The sequence below is a fragment of the Manis javanica genome, chromosome 7 (assembly GCF_040802235.1).
Source record: "Manis javanica isolate MJ-LG chromosome 7, MJ_LKY, whole genome shotgun sequence".
In the NCBI taxonomy this organism is placed as follows: Eukaryota; Metazoa; Chordata; class Mammalia; order Pholidota; family Manidae; genus Manis; species Manis javanica.
Window position 1 is genome coordinate 39,529,207 of NC_133162.1, and position 24,052 is coordinate 39,553,258.

The 24,052-nt window shown below is 40.7% G+C and overlaps 1 protein-coding gene across 24 annotated transcripts in view; it reads left to right on the top strand.

Annotated features, from left to right (window-relative positions):
* The window catches only part of KCNMA1 (potassium calcium-activated channel subfamily M alpha 1), a 696,669-nt gene extending 676,841 nt beyond the window's left edge, over positions 1 to 19,828 (top strand). For 5 of the 24 annotated variants that reach the window (XM_073240756.1, XM_073240789.1, XM_073240758.1 and 2 more), the window contains 5 exons: positions 5,611 to 5,805; positions 7,699 to 7,817; positions 9,296 to 9,520; positions 12,184 to 12,212; positions 19,209 to 19,828. In XM_073240756.1, the coding sequence (XP_073096857.1) occupies positions 5,611 to 5,805; positions 7,699 to 7,817; positions 9,296 to 9,520; positions 12,184 to 12,212; positions 19,209 to 19,360 (720 nt within the window). In that variant the 3' untranslated portion in view covers positions 19,361 to 19,828. Of the gene's footprint in view, positions 1 to 5,610; positions 5,806 to 7,698; positions 7,818 to 9,295; positions 9,598 to 12,183; positions 12,329 to 19,205 lie in introns of those variants that run through there. The other 19 variants (XM_073240762.1, XM_073240790.1, XM_073240767.1 and 16 more) reach the window with 5 other exon arrangements.
* Positions 19,829 to 24,052: the final 4,224 nt, after the last annotated feature.

Genomic DNA, 24,052 nt, shown 5'->3' on the forward strand with positions numbered 1-24,052 from the left:
TTAAATTCCATCTTTTAATATATATCACTGATATTTTAAAACCATAATTGCCAATAAAAAGTTTAAGATGATCTTGAAGGAAGCTTATTTTTGTTTCTGGCTATTTTTTTTTAAAGAAGTAAATGAGTAAATGCTTAGGTACCCAGATTCAAAAATGTTTCTATTGCCTTCACAAATGACTGGCAATTTAGCTGCAAGTAAAATTCTTGGAATAAATATGTCCTTTCAAAACTCAGTTAACATTGCTTGTAAGTTTTCTAGAGAAGTCTCTGGCTAACCTGATCTTGTACTCTTTATTTTTATAGCATTGCATTAGATCACTTTTTTCTTCATGTAGTATTTTAAATTCAAATATTCACCTAGTTCAGGTCTAGGTGTTGGCCACATTTACTTGGTGAACTACCTTGATCTGCATCCTCAGCTCATTCTTCAGGTCAGAACAGGTTGTATTCATTTGTTTCCTTGCTTGTGTGCTCATTTTACCTGCTTGACTTTTGTTTACAGCATTATTTGGAAATACTTGCTCTTTATCAATTTGTTCTCTATTTGTCTTGCCTCAATATCTACCTGTTTCCTCATTTAAAAAAAGAAAAGAAAAAAGAAAAATATATACTACACTTTTCTCTGTGTAATACAGGCAAACTTCTTAGTTTTACTTCCCCATCACTGATTGTGTGTGTGTGATTTTTTTTGTTCTACAAGTTCCTGCTTCTTTTTATTTTTTTAGTGTGATAAGAACACTTAACATGAGATCTGCCCATTTAACAAATTTTTCAATGTATAATACAATTTGATGCTTTTTAACAGATAAAAATCTGGCCATTAAAAGTTTAGTTATCTTTGAACTATTTCTTTATTGAGATATAATTAACATCATGCAATTCACCCATTTAAAGCATATAACTTAATGGCTTTTACTGTAATCACAGATATGTGCAACCATCACCACTGTCAGTTTTAGAACATTTTCATTGCCTCAAAAAGAAATTCCATACCCTTTAGTTACCCCCACTATCCCATGGTCTCCCTTCCCCAGGCCTAAGCAACCATTAATCTCCTATCTATCTGTGTAGGTTTGCCTCCTCTGGACATTTCATATAAATGGAATCATACAATATGTAATCTTTTGTGACTGATTGCTTTTACTTAGCATAATGCTTTCAAGGTTCATTCATGTTGGAGCATGTATTAGTACTTCATAACTTTTTATGGCTGAATAATATGCATGGATATAACACATTTTGTTTATGCATTCATCAGGTGATAGACGTTTGGATTATTTCCATCATTTGGCTATTATGAATAATGCTGCTATAAACATCTGTGTAGAAGTTTCATACGGGCATATTTTTTTCATTTATCTAGGGTATATACTTAGGAGTAGAATTGTTGATTGTATGATAACTCTATGTCTAACCATATGAGGACTGCCAAATGGTTTATTAGTTGGGTGTATCATTTTATATTCCCTGAAGCAATGTGTTAGGTTTCCAATTTCTCCACATCCTCACAAACTTTTATGATCTTTTTGATTATAATTATCCTAGTATATATGAAGAAGTATCCCATTGTGATTTTGATTTTGATTTCCCTGATGACTGACGATGTATTTTAAGCATCTTTTCATTAGTTTATTGACCATTTGCATATCTTTTCTGGAGAATTGTTCAAGTCTTTTGTCCATTTAAAAAATTTGATCATTTATCTTTATCCTGTTGTGTTTTTATTTATTCTGGATACTAGATGTGATCAGATATAAGATTTGCAAATATTTTTCTCATACTGTGGTTTACTTTTCACTTCTAGAGAGTGTACTTTAATGCATAAAAATGTTTAATTTTGGAGCAGTTCAATTTATCTGTTTTTTTTTTCTTTTGTTGCCTATGGTTTTGGTGTCATATCTAAGAATCCAATTTCAAGTCAGAGGTCATGACAATTTACCCCTATGTTTTCTTCTAAGTTTTATATAGTGCTAGCTCTTACACTTAGGGCTTTGATCCATTCTTAATTAATTTTTGCATAGGGTATGAGGTAGGGGTCCAACTTTATTCTTCTGAGTGTGGATACTCAGTTGTCACAGCACCATTTGTTTAAGAGACTGTATCCTTTCTCCACAGGATGGTCTTGGCACCTTTGCTGAGCATAAATTGACCAAAAGTATGTGAGTTTATTTCTGGACTCTCATTTCAAGTCTTATGGTTCATATATATATTCTATGTCAATGCCACAGCATTTTGATTACAATACCTTTGTGGTGTGTTGAAACAGAAAATGTGAATCCTCCACCTTTTTTTGGGGGGGGGGGATTGTTTGGTTATTTGGGGTTGCTGGCAATTTCATATACATTTTTAAATCAGCTTTTCCATTTCTTTAAAAATGGTCTTTGGGATTTTGATAGAGATTTCATTCAGTCTGTAGATTGTTTGGAGGAGTATTTTGACTGGTTAAAAGAGTTACCGGAAGAAGCAAGAGAAAAATTTAGGAAGCATTGGTTTTGGCATCAAAATAATTTTTTTTAAATAGAGTATCTATGCAAACTATAAAAGATCAGATGATAAGAACGCTGACTTCATACAACTTATCCAATTATTTTTTATGTAAGATATTGAAACTGAAGTGGGTATGATAAGAAATAATAATAAATAAGAATGTGATAGTAATATTGTTTTCTAATCAATGAACATGGGATGTCTTTCCATATATTTAGACTTTCTGTATTTTTTTCAATAATATTTTACAGTTTTCAGTGTACCAGTCTCATGCCTCCTTGGTCAAATTTATTTCTAATTATTTGATTCTTTGTGATGCTATTGTAAGTGGATTTGCTATCTTAATTTCATTCTTGTTCATTGCAAGTATATAGATATAGAAATGATTTATGTATATTGATTTCATATCCTGATACCTGGCTGAAGTCATTTATTACCTATAATAGCATGTTAGTGGTTCTTTAGGATTTTCTAAATGCAAGATAGTGTTCTCTGTGAAAAGAGGTAGTTTCACTTCCTTTCTGATATGGATACCTTTATTTTTTTCTAGCCCCTGCTAGAACTCCGGTGCTGTGTTGAATAGAAATGGTGAAAGGTGGCTTCCTTGTCTTGTTCCTGATCTTAAGGGGAAATAAGTCTGATGTTAGCTGTGGGTTTTTAAAACATTCCCTTTACCAATTTGAGGAAGTTCTGTTCTAGTCCAAGCTTGCTGAGTGTGTTTATTATGAAAGGGTATTGGATTCTTTTAGTTATTTCTTATCACATCCTTTTTCATTTCAATATTACATAAAAAAATAATTGGATAAGTTGGATGAAGTCAGCTTTCTTATCATCTGATCTTTTACTTTTTACTTGTTTTTAAAAAAATTACTTTGATTCCAATACAAACGCTTCCTAAATTTTTCTTTTACTTCTTGCAATAACTATTTAACCAGTCAGAAGGATTATTTCTCTCTGTCAGCTAAGACAGATATCTGAAATACTGTGGTTTCCTTTTTAAAAATATTTATATGGGCTCTTTTTTCCTCTCTACATTTGAGCAAGGAGAGGTCTGTTTTCCTGTGTACAAGGTTGTGAATGTTCTGCCATCTACCTTGCATGTTGCTGAGCTCCTCCCCTCTGTCTCAATCTAGAAAGTGTAATTATCGTGCAAAGGCCGTTGTTCAAGTTCTGTGTCCAGCACACACTTGTCTAAGGTGCCATAAGGCTGAGGGGTCTTCTGCTTCTAATGATGGGTTATCTGACTGTCGGGAAGAGGGTTTCCCCTCTGAAACCTCGGGAAATATTAGTGTATGTGCCCCAAGCCAACCTCCACTGCACTATGCCTCTGGTAGCCTGTCCTCCTGTTGCTCTCACATCCCAGGATGCAGTCCGCTGGGGACCTTTCCTGTGCCATTCCTAAGTCTAAATGGGGTCTTAGAATGGAGGCAAACTGAGAACTGCAGATTCAAGGATGAAAGGAACAGCCTTGTTTTGCCGCACCCCCTCAAAAAGTATAAGAGTTTAAAAAGGTGAGGTTGGGATTACCTGACTGTTCCTCTCATGAGCAAAGGCCCCAAGTCTCTGATAACAGGGCAGAAGTATTTATCAGGGCTTCCTGTGCACCAAGCGCTTGCCTCAGTGCCTCACATATCTTAGTTATATAGTCCTCATAACCATCTGATTACATTTTATAGATCATGAAACTGAGGCACACAAATGATAACTTTCCAAGGTCACACAGCTACTAAGGGTGAAATCATGAAACCGTCAGCCTGCTTCTCATCCCTTAACTACTCCAGGAACGTGTCCTCCTGTACTTATCCTTGTTCTGCTTATCTGCCCTGGGGCACGTCTGAGCTCTGGTAGAGGATACATTCTCCCTAGGGTCTGACTGGCTCTGAATAACAGTTTGCTTTGCTGTTGGAATTTCGTATCACTTTGGGTGTTTTGAGCATTTCAGGGAGAAAAGTGAATCCAGCCCCACTAGCAGCTATCAGCTAAGCTCAGAAGTCCTCAAGGACTTCTTTGCATATAGACTTGATCTTAATCACTGTGGTTATTTTACGGATGAGAAAAATCGAAGTCCCGGATGATTAGGCAACTTCCCCCAAGCCATGGGACTCGTGCTGGCCAGCTAGGGTGAGAGCTCGTCCTTCTGTGTTCCCTGCTCCGTTTGGCCAGGTAAACTGTCTGAGAAACTGCTGAAGTCGAACTGCAGCTGTCTTTCTTTCCTAACCTGCCCCCAAAGGTCCATACATTCTTAAAAGCCACAGACAAGATATGGTTTGATTTGATTTAGCCTGTTCAGTTTCTTCAAATGCTGGAAAATGGAATGCAGACCCTTAACTGAGATTTTTCTTGAATTAGGCTGGGTGACAAATGTCTCTTTGAGCTCTTTTATTCAACATCCTATTAATTTTTTTAACTCCTATTGTTTTGTCCCTGACAGACCTGTTATGTTTCAGATGTGAGACAGATGTACACATAGAGGGAAAATTCTCTAATAAGTTATATTTGCCTCAGATGACTGAGGCTATTTAAAAAATAAAACCAAAAATGTACCCACAGGACATCTTTCTCATCATAAATTTATCTGGCATGTTTAATTGATAGAGACTTCTGGGTTAGACTGTTATCAAAGCATGTGGTAAATTGTTGAGCGCGTGCCGTTAATGATGCTCTGGCATCTCATTCCAACACAGAAAGAAGTTTTTCTATTGTTGGGAGGAGTTGGCTTCCTGGTGCATCCATGACAGGACCTCAGAGACAGCCTATGCTGCATTTTATACATATGTCCAAAGTTGCTTGTAGGCGCATGGGATTTGGGGAGGAAAAGCAGTATTTACATCTTTACTAACAATTACGGTAGACACCAACTGTTTAGATTTTAGCCTTTTAGTGAAAAATCCCTGGGGTTGGTTTTTAGAAGTCAGACTCTCATGGCAGAAGCAAGTAGGAGAGAAAAGAATGGAATAATTGAAGGCTGCTGTCTTTTCACTTCCCACATAAAATTATTTGATGAGACAGGCCAGAACTTTAAACAGGAGGTACCAAGAAAAGTTGTAATTTGGGTGTCAGTTGTCGTGACTTTAGGGTGTTTGCTTAAAGGACTTTCCCCCATCTCTTTCTCTCTTCCCAGACATACTTCAATGACAATATCCTTACGCTGATACGGACCCTGGTGACAGGAGGAGCCACTCCGGAGCTTGAGGCTCTGATCGCCGAGGAAAATGCACTCCGAGGGGGCTATAGCACCCCCCAGACGCTGGCCAATAGGGACCGCTGCCGTGTGGCCCAGTTAGCACTGCTGGACGGGCCCTTTGCAGACTTGGGGGTGAGTTCCCAGCACAGAGGTCACCCGAGCCCTCTGTCTGGGAATAGCTTGGTTGGACTGAACTGTGTGCCAGACAGTGACAAGCTAGGCTTATATGGTAAAAAAAACTTTTCTATCTTATATGGTAAATAAGTCTAAGAGGTGATATTCATGGTTTACTGTGTATCAGGCATTGTGCTTTACACGTAGTCATTCGTTTTTATCCTCAAAGTGACCCGTTGACATACGTTCTATTTTCAGATACTCTAAGGAGATTGAAGCACAGGGAGACTGGGGACTGGCCCTATATCAGGAATTTACACCAGGAACACTGACCTCAGAGCCTGTGGGTTCACTTCCCACAGATACCTTCTACCGCAACACAGGAGGCAGATGGTGACACCAACATGCAGCTAAGGCTGGGACCCCTTTCCGCACACAGGGTCTCAGCACAGTTCAGGCCTACTTAACACCAGCTGCAATTAATAGCCCATGAGGAGCTTTTAAAAATCACTGTTGGCCATGCCTAGTCCCCAGGATTCTGAGTTTTGTATTTGGATATGATCCAGGCCCTGGGTGGTTTTTAAAACACTGCTGGTAATTATGTGCCTCTAGAACCTCTGGCTAAACAGTGTGTCAGATGGATCCTTTAATGGCTCTAATTCCAGACCAAGGCCTTCTAATTTCTGAGGCTGGACCCAGTCATTCTCCCCCACGCTCTCCCCTTCTGCAGAGGTGACCAATGCCTCCCTTTGGGTTCTGTGAGCCAGCTTGGTTCAAGCCTTGGCAGAAGTATGCATTCATGATCTTTATTCCCAACACTACCTCAAGGATGCCTTCAAGGGTGGACCCACAAGTCTTGGAAACCAATGAATCCATTGTACAAACAATAGTGTCACCCAAGGAAAGGGTCACTTTCTCCATGTCTGCTGATACTGACATATGTTTAGTTTGGTTGTAAGCATGGACCTATGTGGGACTGAGTATTTTTGAAACGCAGCTTCCGTAATCAGTGGCTCTCTTTATCTATCATTTACTTACTGATAAAGTCTGAAAGGATAAAGACTTTAAATAATGGTAAGCTTTAGCTCACTTTATCTTTTCTGTTATGATGCCCATCTGGAAATTCCATGACAGGAAACACAAGTGCAGTCACTTTATTCCCAGTCAAGTCCTTCTTAAGTGGCCCTCCTGTAATAACCCCTACCTGAAGCTTCCTGGCTACATGAAGCCAGCATTTCCAAGTGAATGAATTTGCTTTCACATTCCATGTCAGGCCTCAGACCCTTGGAAGGTGACTGTGAACTGATTAGAACTGTGAATCCCAGTTATTCAGCCTGCAGACCTCCAGCTCCTAGGGAAACACATTCTCTTGCACCCTCACCATCTCTGAGGTCTGTAAATTGTGCTTTTCACACAGTCCTTTCCTGGATGAATCTGTCACCAAAGTACCTGGTGGGGTCTTTTCTCCTTACAGTGATTTTAATTATCACTCAAGCAGTTTTGACAACACAGTCAGATCACAGTGATTACAGCTGAGCTGGGGCTAAACATAATCACCATTTTGCAGAGCCAGTTTCTTCTCCTCAGCTGAACATACATATGAGACCTTCAAGCTTTACACCCTCCCTCAAAGTGAGAGAAGGGTGCAATCTCCGTAGAGCTCTCATTGCTACCAATGAAAAACTGGAGAGAACCAGAGGAAAACCCCATTATTATCTGATCTCTAAAAATCAGCAGTATTGGGTGTAGGCTGTTAGCCACATTGACGTCTTCAGCTATAGTCCCTCAGTACAGACCCTCCAGCTCAAGAGACACCAAAACAGGCTTTCAAGAAGAGGACCTTTTCCCCCAGACCTCTACTTCCAGGCAAATAAAAATGATGTTTCTCTCTGTTCTTTTGTTGTCTCCCAGGATGGTGGTTGTTATGGTGACCTGTTCTGCAAAGCTCTGAAAACGTATAATATGCTTTGTTTTGGAATTTACCGGCTGAGAGATGCTCACCTCAGCACTCCCAGCCAATGCACGAAGCGGTGAGTGTGCTTCCACTGTGCTCTCCCACCCGAATGCAGAGACATAAGTGCCCTCTCCTTTCCCTACTCGGAAGGCAGAGGTCTGTGTACTACTCTCAACATGCAAATTACTCTGCCCACATTAAATCCAACACCAAGTTTGGAGGTTATGGAAAGCTTTTTTGTTTGATTACTAATAGCAGATATGAAGAAATGCTGGGAAGAATTAAAGCTTAATAAAATAGTTCCATCACCCAAAAGTGTGAATAGAAACATCTCCTCCAAACTCTGGCTACTTGGATAATTCTGTTGGTACCTAATATAGGGATAGTTCATATTGCTAGTGTTTAAGATGAATGGCTCCTTTGCCATATTTTAGATGCCTATAGTTTTACTTAATATATTTTTAATTGGCCCACTTTTTTACTTTTCTATATTTATTTTAAGAAAATTTTGTTGTCACCTTAAGCAGAAAATAAAAGTTTATATGTGCTAATTGTATTTTTTGCTATGCATTAAAATAAATTCATAGCAGCCCCAAATTAAAAGTACATTCTAGAATTGCCAAAATCTGTGTTTGCATAATATACTTCAGGAAACAAAGCTATAGAGATGGGGATCTCTCAGCTCTGCTTGCATATTAGAATCACCTGGGTGCTTTTTAAAAATACTCTGATAACTCTGACATAACTGGTCCAGAATGAAAATAACTATAATTTTTTTAATGCCCAGAGATTACAGTTGAGAGTAATTGTCATAGACCAGTGGGTTCTCAAAGTTTAGTGAGCATGAAAATCACCTGCAAACCTTGTTAAACCCCAAGTTGCTGGATCCCCTGCCCAGAGCATATGATTCAGTAGGCCTGGAGTGGGGTTGCTTAAGACTTTGCATTTTTTGGTTCCCAGGTGATGCTGATATGTCTAGCCAGAGGACCACACTTTGAGATTCACTTTCATAGATGAAACAGTGATTTTTTTAAATTGGGTCTGGCGTTAACCAGAGAATGCCTGATCAAAATGAGGAGAACAGGTAAAACAGAGCAGACAGACAGGCAGGAAGGCATTTCATATCTTCCCATTTAGTAAAATCCTCACAAAGTGGATTTTGAAAAGTAAACAGTGAGGAAGACACTAGATGGTGATAAACAAAGATCCTGTGCTGTGTGTCTGGGATTTGACAGAACGTTCTAGACTGAAATATGCAGTACATGAAACCTCCTGCATGCACCAGCATGACCTTGATATTGTACTGGAAGGGGCACATAGACCCATTACCGGCACTAACAGCATCGCTGCCAGGACTCACGGCTGGCCTCCTGTGTTGAGCTAAACAGAGGAAGATGTAGTTCAACTCAGAAGGTAATTTTTAGAGCCTTGAACCAGCTAGAAGTCCATCTTCCAGGTCTTCTGATACACCTGAGGATCCTTTTGGTTCAGACAGAGGTGTGGTCTCCACCCTGTTATCCTCCTGTGTGTGACCTCTTTGCCTTCCCTGTCCAGGTACGTCATCACCAACCCTCCATACGAGTTTGAGCTCGTGCCAACAGACCTGATCTTCTGCTTGATGCAGTTTGACCACAACGCCGGCCAGTCCCGGGCCAGCCTCTCCCATTCCTCCCACTCATCCCAGTCCTCCAGCAAGAAGAGCTCCTCCGTTCACTCCATCCCATCCACAGCAAACCGACAGAACCGGCCCAAGTCCCGGGAGTCCCGAGACAAACAGAAGTACGTGCAGGAAGAGCGGCTCTGATATGTGTATCCACTACCACCGTGTGTGAAACTATCTGCCACTCATTTCCCCAGTGGGTGTTTCCAACAGTAACTTTCCCCTTTTCCCCTGTAGTCCCCCCTCCCTTTTTTTTACACATATTTGCATATGTATGATAGTGTGCATGTGGTTGTCATTTTTATTTCACCACCATAAAACCCTTGAGCACAACAGCAAATAAGCAGAAGGACCAAAAAGTTATTTATGATTCTAGGGGGAAAAAAATAACCCAAAGGCAAGCTCCAGACATAAATAGCTCACTGCAGAAGGGGTTCACAGATTAGAAGAGAGTGCTTGTGATCCAGGTCAGTTATGGGAAGGAAGTTGAGTTAAGGTAGAAGAAAAGTTTCTTCTGATTTAAAAGGATTATCAGGGTGCTTGGGTTTTACTTTGTTATTTTCCTTTCTTTCTTTCTTTCTTTCTTCTTTCTTTCTTTCTTCTTTCTTTCTTTCTTTTTCTTTCTTTCTTTTCCTTCCTTCCTTCCTTCCTTCCTTCCTTCCTTCCTTCCTTCCTTCCTTCCTTCCTTCCTTCCTTCTTTCTTTCTTTCTTTCTTTTTTATTTTATACACATGTAGTAATCTACACATTTCTTTTAAAACAAGCAACCAAAAAGCACCCATGATGTATGGATTGTTTTCCATCTCTGGGCTGAAGTAAGGCTTTCGCCATTCCTGCAGGTGATTATGAAGCACCTGCTTGTAACTGTAATAAGAGAACATCTGAGTTGTTTTACTCTGCAAGGCCTTTTGTCCCATAGTTAACTTCTTTTGGATGCTCAGAGGAACATTTCTACCTGTACTATGGAGGAAGGAATAGTACTCTACTCAAGGATGTAGCAAATTCTAGTCATTTAATTTAAGGGAAAAGAGGTTTGATTGCATATTAAATTGTTATTCTGTCTCCTTATGCTACCATATGAATAGCTCGTTTTTTCTTTCACTTTTGACATTTGGGATGAAAAGCCATATGTATCATAAATATCAGATGTAAGTCATTAAAAACTGCCTTCCTTCCTGGGACTTTTACATCTTTTAAAAGGTGAATTACCTTATGTACAGAATAAATAATGCTCAGGAAAGAGCGAGTATTTTTCCATGCATTCTCAGGCGACCTTTTTACTCCCCTCTGTGTGATTAGCTAGGGCCCCAATGCCAGGCAGGAGCAAGGGCTGGGGCCATGTTAGAGAGAGAGGAAGACAAACCCAGCAGCAGATCATGTTTTCCAGGCACCGACATACTGAGTAAATCAGAAGGTAGGAGGATCAAGCCACAGTTTACTCAACAAGGACAAAAGCCAGCTACCACCTGAGAGCATTGGCACAGCTGCCTGGTACTGGCTATCTCAGAGCAGAAGGTGGGAGACAGTTCCCAAGTGGGAAAAGCCCCACGTCATCCAGTTTGTGAGCATAGCCACTTCACATAGGCGAGGGGATGACAATGCTGGAGCACAGTCCCTTGCCATCAGATGTGGCAGAAGAGTGCAGCAATAAGCCAAACACATTTTGGTATAATTTTTTTTCTTTGGCTTTCTTTCTTTTTTCTTTGGCTTTCTTTCTCTTTTCTTTCTTTCTTTCTTTTTCTTCCTTCCTTCCTTCCTTCCTTCCTTCCTTCCTTCCTTCCTTCCTTCCTTCCTTCCTTCCTTCCTTCCTCCTTCCTTCCTTCCTTCCTTCCTTCCTTCCTTCCTTCCTTCCTTCCTTCCTTCCTTCCTTCCTTCCTTCCTTCCTTCCTTCCTTCCTTCCTTCCTTTCTCTCTCTCTCTTTCATTCTTTTTTTCTTTCTTTTTCTCTTTTTTTTCTTCTCTTCCCTTCAACAGTGAGTAAGCATGGCAGGAGAAGTAGGAAAATGCCCTTTTTTTTCAATAAACAGTTCTCGGATGTTTTATGCATGCAAATCATGCTTTAGGCAGTGCAGTAGTTCTTAAAAATTTAACTCCACCATAAGCAAATTCTTGTATGGCTGGACTAGCCCTGGGCTGATATATACATATTTGCAAAATTTACTTTAAAAAATTCCATTGAACAGAATAGGGGTGGAGGGGAGGAGAAAAAGGTCACAGCTGTACCATTTCTAAAAAGGTGTTTTTATGGTGAATGTTTGGGGTTTAGATTTTGAATCCCTGTTCTCCCAAGCATGATAGTTTTGGAGATTTGCTTGCTGTGTGAATTGACAAGCACTTTTACTGACAAAACGGTGAGGCTCAGTCAGAACCTCCGCCCCAACACCAAAAACAGGGCAGTACAGGACTCAGACCAGTAAAGAGGTGGGGAAAAATGGTACCCATGTATAGTGAAGCCCTAGGAGTGGAAGATTTTTTTTTCAAATTGTTTTTGTCCCTATATATATTGATTTATATATTATGTATAACTATCTTTATATATATATCTATATCTATCTATGAATATACACATATACACATATATATGTGTATATATGTATGTACACACACATATACCCCAGTTTTGGATCATGAAGAGCTCTCCATGCATTCTTTGCAAAGGAGATTATAAAGTTATACCCACAGAACATTTATAACTATAAGAATGTGCCAGTTAAAGTGCTCAACAGGAAATATGACAGTTTAAAAGCATTGTAAAACTCACATAGCTTACTTCTCTCTCTAAAGTGCAACAAGGATGAATAGAATGGGCCAAGGTATGACAATTAATGGTTCTGCATGACCTAGCCACTGCTGGGGGTTTTCTTCTATGACGTTGTCCTTGTGAAAACTTTTGTGAAATTAAAAAAAAAAAAAGGAGTTACAAATTTTATTCTGTTATTGGTTTGTTTATTTTTATTTATATTGTTCTGTTTGTGGTTTTATTTATTTTGTTTTGCTTTTTTTACCTCCCCATTTCCCCTACTCTTCCCTTCCTTCTCCTCCTTCCTCCACTTTCTAAATTGCTCAGCGCAATGAGGCTGTGCCGCTGCTCTACCGCTAGATCCCTTAGAGTTTGTTTTGGTGTTCCGGGGTTTGGACTTCTCTCCATCTGGCTTGCCTTTAAATATGCACGTGGCCTTCCTGCCCACCCTGGTCCTTGCTCCAAGTCTGAAAGCATTTTCCCATCAAGAAATCCAGCTTTCTTCACATTCTCCCATTACCACCACCCCAACCCAGTCCCCATCAGTCTGTCCACATCTCTGTGTTTATCTTGGCAAGACCTCCTAAATCAAATGATGATGCCAGATGATAAACTCTTCTGGAAAACATTTGCAGCTATTTCATTTGGCAAACTGGCTCTCAGTTAATATTTTATCCTCCTTTTAATTTAAACCAGGAGGGTTAATGGCAAAGACGTTGGTCTCCTTTGTGTTGGATCAGTATGACCCAAACTAAAACGGTTCAGCTGTATCTATCAACTCGGTAGCCCACACCCAGTCATCTGGGGGCTGACCATCCGTTCTCTGTATTACCCAAGGTCTCTCCTGCCACATGCTTTTCAGACATTTATTAAATCCCAACCAGAGATTGAACAGATAGAGAGAAGTAAATCCAAAATGCATTTTACATACAATTGTTACCAGCTCTAATAAGATGATACTGTAGTGGGAATGGAGCAGGAACAGACTGTGACATGAGATGAAATTTTGGGATTTTCCCTGGACTTTGGGGACATAATTGAGAGTTGACTGTAGTACTTGGGTAGTGAGATACTCAGTGATGAAGAAGGTATCATTGTTACTTGTATTTTATTAGTCAAAACTGCTGTATTATGCTTTCCTCAGTAGCACAGTCTTCCTCGCTGTTTTCCATGTGACCCCAAACTTCCTCCTCTCCTTTCCGGTCCTCTTAGGAAGGAGGCACATAAAGTTCTCATATTTTGTCTCTCCCCTTCCTTTCCCCTCACTCTAAACAAAAATGAAGTAGGTAAGTGTAGAAAGTGAAAGATTTGAAGAGAAATTATGTGTGTTAAAAAGAACAGCTAGGAACTGCACCATTCTAAATGAGAAGCAATTTGTAAGCCATTCAGTCCTATTTGCTTCAGGCTTTGAAAGGGCTGAACCTTAAGTAAGTGGGTAGACCAGGAGGCTCAGTGAGTTTTCAGTCCCAACATCCAGGTGATCATGAATTCGCCAATACCCCAAATGACTGCTGCCCACAGCCTTTCCTGAAGCCAGTTCAAAGGCTACAGAGAAAGCTGGCCCCTTATACATATAGTTAGATTTCTACTACAATTGGGAGAAGTTTCAAAGTCTGTTGTGAATGTTAAAGGTTATGACCCAGAACTGTACCCACAATAGAGCTCAGCAGATATTTTGAAATAAGTTGACAAACATTTTGTACCTTTCATCCTTTTATTAATTATCTTTACCCTTTGGCTTATCTTTAAAAAAAAGTACGAGTGCCTGCCTGACAATGCTGCTATGCTCTTTGGCACTTTCTCAAGCTGCGTACACAGCTTCTAGGGAGGAAGAAGCCTTGCAAGTTAAGGGAGACAGACTAACTGTGCTTCCTGACAGCGTTGCCAAGATCTCAGATGACCAGAAAAACCTTTTGACTGGTTCTTCTTCAGCATGGGAAAAGCCTAAAGGTGTCTGCATCCCAATAGAGACAATTAAACCAACTGGCCAGGTTCCTATAGCAACAGGCTCCTGAAGGAGAAAGAGGAGAGTGCAGAAACTTCAGGGCCTGTAGAAGGCAAGACAGGGTAAAAAAATCAATGTCTCAATCAGCTTCTTTCAGCTCATCCCTGCTTTGTCATAACATGATAAAGAAGTAGCTATGGGCACCTGTCATTAAACTGTTGCCTGTCTCCCACTAGGAGGCTGCACCCTCATTGCACAGGGAGGTGAGAGGGATTACCCCCTGCCATACAAAAGGGAGAAGTCTGCCCTCTAGGTGTCAGCTGGACCAAGAGCCACTGAAGAGGGCCAGGAAGGGGCAGTTTGCTCTGCCCAGTGAATGACATTATTTATATGACTTGCATTTAAAAGAGGCAAATAGAATCATGGTGAACAGTTGCAAAGAAGTGAGGCACTTTTCATAAATGGGAACTGCTCTGGTTCTAGTACAAGTGATTTTCATTTCTATGAAATGGCCATACTTTGCCCACAGAGAGGAAAGGAAGCAGTATGCATGGATGGGGTCCACTGAGGGCCTGGGGGTCTCCTGGGCCTTGGGTGAATGCCAGCGAAACTGCCTTCAGAAATGTGACATGTGAAATCACACCACGTTACCTTTGAAGGCCTGCGCTCCTCGTTAGCGCTTACTCTTCTCAACAGTTATCTCTATCTAAATGGAATATTTTCCTTTCAAGCCCTTTCTCAACCTCAGCTTGTGGCATGGTGAGAAGAGGGCCAATTATTCCAAATACGTTGCTGTATCACTGTCTCCCCCATAAGGCTCCCTTCTCTAGGGAGTAGTTACATGAGTAAGCTAAATCCCGCAGCACTGACAAGCCACAGGGCCGGTGACGGGGGCCAGTTCTCACAGTACAGCCTGTTTCTCTGCTTCTGGTCACTTAGGCAGTAAGGTCAGCCCAGGTCTGGGGTCCTTCCCCATGACAGACCACTCCTCCGGGATGCTCAAAGATGGAGTCCTGGCCCTCATTTTAGACCCTTCCATCTCACTGGTGAAAGTAACAATGGATGGCTTGGAGGTGGGATGCCTATAGAATAATAAAAGCCAATATTTTAAAGGCACAGGTGTCATGCAAGGAGAGCAGCCCTGAACCCCTCTACCAGACAGAACATTGGGTCACACCTTCTCATCACCTTCCAAGTGAAAGATTGCCCAACCAAATCCCCCTCTATCTCGATTCTCCCATCCCCATCTTCAGGCCAGCACCCAGTTTATACATTGTAGTTGTCCACCCCAGCTCACGTACCATCAGTGAGTCGTACACCCATCCATAGTCCTTTAGTACTGAGAGCACAGGCATAAATGAATGCTAGCCTCATACTGAAAGCCGATACCCTAGCCTACCACGGGCCACTTCTCTAGGCACGTCATGTACACTAACTCATTCAAGCCTCATGACAACCTCAGATGTACATGCTGTGGGATCACTTTCTGAAAGCTGCAGACTGAGGGATGGATTTGTTCAGAGTGATCCAGCCAGGAAGTGCAGAATGGATTTTAAATGTCTATGGACTCTGCCACCGTGTTGCGATGCCAGCTAATATTACTGATATTCTAATAGACTTAACAACTCACATTTACTTACCATGTATCTAGACCTGTGGTCAGTGCTTCCTCAGCCCTAGTTCATTTTATCCAAACAACAGCTTTAGGAAATTCTGATCATTAGCTCCATTGTACAGAAGAGAAACTGCAGCTAAGATAAATTACATACAACTTGCTCAGAGCCAGGCAACTAGCATGTGAGAAAGCCAGATCTATTTGACTTTAATGGTGCCCTATGCCATCTCCTTGCCTGTGCCTCATTACTAGTCTGTAGTGGACAGCTCATGGCATGGCTGGTCTGGACAGGTGACATCTCCCGGTGGCAGCGGCAGTTGGCTTACCAGCATTTCTCTGCAGTTATTTTCCAGGTTTTATCTTGTTTTACTAGTCCACTTGCCACTGACCATGAAATGCTGCTCCTTCCTTAACTCCAGGCAGGTCACACATTATACTCACAATGATGACACAGTGCATTGAATCCTCAAGAAGCTTATTAATAAAAGGGGCTATTTTCCTCTGGCAGTGAGGAGGCCCTCATAGCCAGATCCATTGCTTTTCTCATCTTAGTGATGAAAATAAAGCTCCTGGAAATCTTTCTGGCATGCGGGATGAGGCAGGGAGAGGAGATAAACTCAGGGATTTGAATTTGTCCTGGGCCACTTCAGCACTCATCTGAATTCCTTCCTGAGTGCTCTTCCTTATGGCCAACTTTGTAGCCTCCCATTGGCTCAGTTTCTCCTTTGGAAGGCAAGATTTAATAAACCAAAGTGTCATTGTCAGACTTGAAGTGAATGGCTGGCCATCGTTAAAGTATGTGTTCCTCTGAAGCACTTTTGGAGAATCTCTTCATAAAGTACCTTTCCCCCAGACATTTTAGTAAAATGTTCAGAGCATTAATATATTTCCATTTCTCCAACATCCTATCTGACCAAGTCTCCCAAAACACATATATTTATATCCCAGAAGGCACCCTAATTAAAAAGTCTGTTTCACAGGCATAATGAAACCTCACCTCTTCACCAGGATGTGCTTTAGCACAACTCCTTGTGCGGCAGCTCAACGGCCAAAATGCAGGATCTACTCTGCTTAGATTTTTTTTTTCTTTTTTATGGCAAGAAATTTAAAAAGAAAGAGAGAAAGAAACTTGAATGGGAAAATAATGCCCTCTTTCTTACCATCAGCAGAAGGAAATTGATATTCTGTCTGCCATGAAAGGTCAAAATGCCAACTTTGAATTGAACTGTAAAGACTAAATTCTGAACAATTATTCTCTGCAGCAGTTGTAAAAATTTCAGCAAATTGCAGCTGTCCAAGGTCTTTCACCCAAAAGACCTACTCGTTTCCATCAGCAGAGTTCACTCTCCCTTCCAACCCGGCATGTCCAACCTAGCACTAAATCCCTTTGCAATATCAGTCCACATAATGACCCGACCAAAACTAAGGGTCACTCAGGCAAACAGCACGGACGCCGGGTTCGGCTCTTCCTCAAATCATCTTTGCACATAAACCGCTGGAAAAAGTCGTAGTTTGAAATTGTTTCAGCAGCCTGGCAATGCTTTTAAAACATGATAACCATCACACTTTACTCCTCTCTGAAAGGTTAGTTTAATCGTAGATCACAAAAAATTGGTTTCCACAAATGCATAATGGTTCATCTATGTCACACTTGAACTAAATGGTTTTTTAAATGGAGCTGAAATTATTTTGATGTGTACACAGTCTTGGATTTCTATACAACCTTTTTTAACCAGCCCATCAGGAACCTTGCCTCTAAAGCCTCATTAATAATTCAGATGTGCTGATGACTTTAAAAGATCTATGGAATTGAAGCTTAGGAAAAAAAAAAAACTCTGCTTGACAAAAAGATAAATGAATGTAGAAAGAAGCTGTAGGAGTCTGGCAAGCTGTAGATCATCTCAGAACAGATTGTAACTTTATCATTCTGTCAGGGAGAATAATTTAAAGCACTTAATCAGTTAGCTTCACTGGGAAGATGTAGCATTATGAATTCCTATGGTCCAATCTGTTCAAATCAAAGTGAACTTAATTATAATAAGGTGAGAGAACCAGAGCAGGGAGAGGGGAGTGGGGAATGATCCAAGACACAGTAAGTTTCCTGGGGGATAAACTGAGCTGCTGAACAAAGGCTGGTGGGTAAGCTTTCGCCGAGGCACAGCCCGGCTCCTGCAATAGTGTTTACGTTGAAGGCTCAGGGTTCCTGACACAGTAAGAGAAAGTGCGTACTAAGGAGAAATAAGCAGAGTGGTCATGAGCTGATCATAGATGCTAAATTTATAAATCATTAGCCAAGCAGGGACACACACACACACAACTGCACTTCTCTGTCAAGCCAGGTGAGCAACTTTTATTAACATATCAGTGCAGAATCACTGGCGAGGCAGTTATGAATTGTTCTGCTCAGAAGAAAATAAGCCATTGTCTCTATAATAGTGGGTGTGCTTCAAAGCTTTTTCTTTCCCTTTTTCTTTTCTTTTCCTAAGCCGCTAATATGATTCCCAAGTTAGTATGTCCTATTTGCACAGTCTTTTCGTATGTATACATGGCCAATTTTCCAGAAAGTTTCCATCCTAGAAAGAGGCAGGAATGAGGGCTGAGTCTTGTAAAATAGCCCTGAACTGCTAAGAGGATGCTAGGGGTCATTTCCAGTCTCACCCCAGCCCTAGACTGAATGGCCTGACTCAGCATTCTCTGTCCGCCATCTCTGTATTTAGGGTGGAAACAAATGCCAAGACTTGGTTAAGCATCGTTGTCAACAGCTTGCCTTACTACAGAAGGTTAAGATATTGTGACGAGGAATTCTTTTCATAACTTTATGCCAACACAGACTTTTCTCTCTTGAAATAAAAACCATCTCAAAATCCTCTTAAAACACTGACTGCTATTCTGATTTTCACTCTCATGGGCCAGCAAAATCTGTGGGCTTATGTTAAGACCCTTAAAACTGGCTGCAAAAGAAATAGCAGAGTGGTATCATTGAGATATAACTTTAAGGATGCTTGTTCCACGCAAAGCCAAATTAAATCTGGGAGGAGGAGATCCTGCATAAGATTCTGAATTACTTGCTCTACGCCAGGGACAGTGTCCCTCGATGTTCCACTCCAGTCAATGGATGCACAAATCTTTTCCTTAGGCACAATATCCATACCCAATATTTGATATATTCAGCATTTCCTTCCCACCAAAGCTTTTCAGTCCGCCAAAGGAAACCCATAGGACATTGCCAAACTGCATCTTCCAACCCTTCTTTATCCTCTGAAGTCCACCCACGGTGCTTCTAAGTCCCAATGGCCCATTAGACATCACTTGCTACAGGCAGTGGCAGTATGTTTCCGGTTCTGGAGTTCTCCCTGTGCTGCACTGTCTTTCTCTTAGTAATTACTCACTGCCCGTTTCTATTGATTACTTTTTACATTTTGTAATGAGCTTTCCAAAGGCTTTATTGTAGTACTAATTAAGCTTCTCCTTTCTCCTTCTTGTTCTCTATCCGTTTTGCCTTTTAGCAGAAAAGAAATGGTTTACAGATGAACCGGATAATGCCTATCCCAGAAACATTCAAATCAAGCCCATGAGTACCCACATGGCTAACCAGATCAACCAATATAAATCCACAAGCAGCTTGATTCCACCAATCAGAGAAGTTGAAGATGAATGTTGACTCCCAGGAGACCAGAACTATTTTTTTAAAGCCTGACAAACTTCATAAATGGTGATGTGACTTTTCTTCCTCTTACATGCTGAATCACAGGTGGAAATGTTAGGATAAGCAAGAATTGCAAGAAAAATAAAGTAGACAGATCTTTCTGTTTGTCTACCTTGAATATTGCTTCCATGTATTTTGGAAAAGAAAATGATTTCATTGATAAATGAACATACTAAAATAGTCATGTATAGCCTCTAGCATTTTAAATTATTTTTATTTATTAGAAAGAAAATATATTTTTTTCTTTTTTTTCATTGTCAAATATCTTCCCTCTATCTAAACAATGCAAAATCAAAATGAACAAGTGGCCAGACTCCTTAACGCGTATTTCTCTTCTTTCTCTCTTTTTCTTTGAGGAGAATGATGGTCACCACCACAATTAATTGTAACGAAGGGAAGTGGATTAGTAAAGCAATTTAGAAATGGCCCAATGATGTAAACATGCATTTTAGTAAATTCAAAAAAGAAGCAAAAAGGGGGGCAGGTGTATTTCCTGGATGGGTGTGTATTTTGGCTGCACTGACACCAGCTCTTAATAAATGGAAACTTATTTATTTTCACAGTTGAAAGTCATATTTTTGTAGTTTTAGTTTTGATTCTGTATTTCTTATCCCTTTATTCATATATTTAAAGGGAAGACCTTCTTGCAGCTTTTCTACAATGGCCAGATCAGGTTTATCCAACCAACTCATAACAATACCAGGAGGGCTGTGAGCTGGCCTGGAATGTGGTAGTTGAGGACAGGATGTGCACAAGACATTGCTCTGTTTGCAGTTCTCATCGTGGGTCCTCCCTCATGCTGTTATGCTTCCATTTCATATTCCAAACCACCCATGAAAGGACTCTCAACTTTGGAGGGGTCTGGCGGACTTTCTCCCCATTCTCCAAGTCTTAGAGCTTTCTGCCTGAAAATCTGTAAACACCAATGAATAATTTTACTTAACAATAGGATACAATGATACCTTTATTCTTCTATTTGGTTAAAAGCCAGAACATTTCCATAACCAAGGAGATGACTTTTGCCCAGATTTTAACTTTGCAGGCTTTCCTTTAGTTGCCAGCGTAAAACATACAAACTTGCTACAACAATATAGATAATAATAACAACAAAAGGAAAGCAACAAATGCACTCAATACAGACTGTTAGAAAAGGCCTTTGAAAATTACCAGCAATGAAATAAAATGAATCAGCCACTTCCAATGGGTGGTCAAAGGGTTTTTCTAGCCATCAGATGCAATTACCATGTCTCAGAGCTCTGCGGTTGCTTGCATGCTCAGTGTACAGTCGTCCTGGCAACTGTTATGTTCCAAACAATTGAGCAAGTCTTCTGACTTCAAAATTATCAATCTTTGATACAATCATCAGGGTCTCTGGAGAAGCATGGATGTGACAGTGATTTTCAATTTCTAAAAAATGTACACCATGGACATTTGAAGACACCAAACTTACCAAAATATCCACCCAAATCCCATGATATCTATTTCATCAAATCTTTCAGCCTTGATCCTGTGGTACCTAGTATGTTAGTGCAAATCAAATCAGAGTCAAGCAATGAAATCACCATGAAAATATATGTCCACTAAGTACTCCAATTACCAATGTAGGTAAAATGAGCTTCCACCTCTGTCCACTCCCTGCAGAGCCAATATAGCCGTGTTTCCACCTTGTAGGCACCTTCCTGAAGTGACTTGTCAGACTGTGGTTACCCTGTTGTCACATTTTGTAGAATTAGTTCTATGAAAGTATTGTGAATATAATGTATGTCCAATTGGATTGTTTAAAACCTTCTTATAACCAATCACTAGTCTACTCAGCACACTAAAATGATGTCAGCAGTCTATATTCAGGCTTATGAGCATTTCCTCGTTTCCAACAGAAGTACCATGGGCTTGTGAGGTGAAATCCTTTCTATGATTTTACATCCTACCTGAAAGCTAGGCCTTTTTCTACATAATGATTTTGCACTGGGGTCACCTTAGTACATTCCCATCAATCCACGCTCTTCTTTCCTTCATGAACCCTGGTAGAGTCTTCTTCGCTCCTGCTCCTGATAACCACTTCTGATTTTGTTGTAATTATTTGGTGTCCTCTGGCAGGCAATGTGGGCCACCTACATGGTCTTCCCTTAGAGGAACCAGGGCCAGTGTCCCATGCCCGCAGCCCTCTTTTCCTCATGTCTCCATACCAAGTCAGTCTGGAAGCGGAAGTGTAAACTCCATGCACACAATGGCTAGAGGTTTGAATCTAAACTTTTTTTTTTTTTTTTTAACCAAAATGGCTAAGACAGTTTTACCTTTGTAATAATGGATTGTTCTGGGCCAGAAAATAGGAAACATTTTAAGGAAGTATACAAAGTGACTGGTTGATGGCTCCATTGATGAAAACTGATGCTTGGTATGTTAAAAGTGAAATGAAAACAGAAACAAGACTGTAAGCAGAAGGGAATGCCAGCACGTCCTGATGCGTTTCTGTTTGTTGAGTTCCCTGGTCCTGAGGGAGTCCTCATCCCACCCACTGTGGCAGATCCATCTTTCTGGCTAAATCCTAATAATGGTCATCATTGGCACAGTCCATGTTATAAAGCTCTGGTCTCCCATCCCAGCTTAGGGTTCCATCTTTCCAGACTGAAGACTTCTGGGTGCTTTGGGGATCAAAGATTCACCAGTAGGCTGTTGAAAGCAGAGAGCACCCTTCATAAGTGCCCACTCATCAGCATCAGCATCTCTCATTCAGAAAACCTTTACTTTCAACTGAGCAATTTTACATTTTAAAATAGCACTTCAAACCAGTATATATACACCTTAAATAACATTGATTGTGATTAAAGTATGTTGAGGATCACCCACCCAGAAGCTCTGTCCTTCTAAAGGTTGGAGTGTCTTGTGATATACTTTGTACACAATTTAATTGAGACTTTAAATAAACAGGAATTAGAATTGTTTAGTTACGGTTGGTAAGGGGGAAAGTGATAAAGCCTAAAAAGTTGGGGATATTTTCGTGGTGAAAGGTGAAGGTGTCCAACTTTCCTACTTATGGTTTAATATGAGGTTTCAAGAGCTGAATCTGCAAATTACTAGCTATGTACTTTGAAAATGCTCTTTAAACTCTCTGAGTCTCAGTGACCTCATTTGTAAATGAGAGTGATTCATCTAGATGACTCTAAGGTCCCTTTCAGAGCTAGGAGAACATGATCTATGTTAGGGAGTGAGAGCATGCGAACAAGCCCGTGGACAGAATCCTGTCCTGTGCTAGAATAATGGTCCTTCTTGCTGCATCAATTAAGCAATATTCCTGAGGGTGGTGTGTATTTTCCTTTCTGGACACGGAGCAGTTAGGTTCATGCCCCTGCTTTATACTCTGGAGACTCCTTAGATTCAAAATGCAAATTTCCAAATTGAAATTCTGCTGGATCACATTGATGAGATTTTTTGTGTGTGTTCCTACGGTTTTCTTCTCAATTTCATCCCAGCCTGCCCTTTTCCTTGGTTCAAGGCTCAGTTGCAGCCAATCCCTTCATCTCTAACCCATATCCCACTTTTCAATACGTAGCTAGAGGCTTAGGATGCCTGGATTCCTGCAGTTTTTCTCATTTTTACTTCTGCACATGGATCTGAGCTTTAGGTGGTAACCAGTCTTACATCTCACTTCATTTCCTGTGCTCTATTTATTTGATTTTTTTTTCTTCAATTAGTACATGCAGTATCTCTTTGCTACTTACATTCGTAAGTCTAATTTTGATTTATTATTTCTCATTATCAAAGACAACCTCAGTAAAGGAGGAAAGGAGGGGAAGGACAAAAAGGAGGAAGAGAGGTAGGAAGGGAGAGAATAAAAGAATATCAAACCGATTGACTGGGGAGGGGAGCCACCTTACTCATAACCAACCAAGCCAACCAAGCTAATCTCTTCAGCGTGGCCATGGAGTTCCAGTGCAGAATCCATCCGCTGTCTACTCTGTCCCTATAGTCTGTTTTCTATTCTGTCCCTATTTGCCCCTACTGGAATGGTGGCAAAGTTGCCAATCCCTGGGGCCCTTGAAAGGGGCCTTCACTGTTTAGGGCTTGACTCGCCCCCCCCCTCTGAATGAGCAGGAGGAACTGAGATTTCACCTGCAACGGACCTGGAAAATTATCTTTCTTCCCTTCCCCTAGTCTTCCTATGTTCCCAAAGGCCATCTTTTCTTTCTATCCAGTAGAAATAACATAGCATTTAAATCCTGTGACATTTGAGGTGGTGAGGTGGCCCTTAGAATTTATTTTTGAAGAGTAGTGAGTAGAAACCATCTCTGGCCAGCTTGTACCACAGTGGACATGTTAGCTGTTTAAGGGAAGACTGTTCTAGTGAGTTGTAGCTCATGCAAGACCAGCTGTTCAGTTTCAAAACTGACATAAGACAGCTCAGGGAATACTTTTATCTTTGATTTTATTTCCCAAGAAACTACAGAGCCTACTTCCCATCCGTATGGTAAGCTTGCTTGGAACGAGTACACAGGGAAGGGAGCCTGTGTGCTCAAGGGCAGCGTCCTTCAGCCCGAGGGCTGGAGGCTCTGAATGTCAAGCCCTCATGGGGTAGACTGGGGAAGGAATTTTAAGTTAAACTATCGGTACCAGACCTTCCTTTTTTGCCTCATTTTTCAAAAATGGACC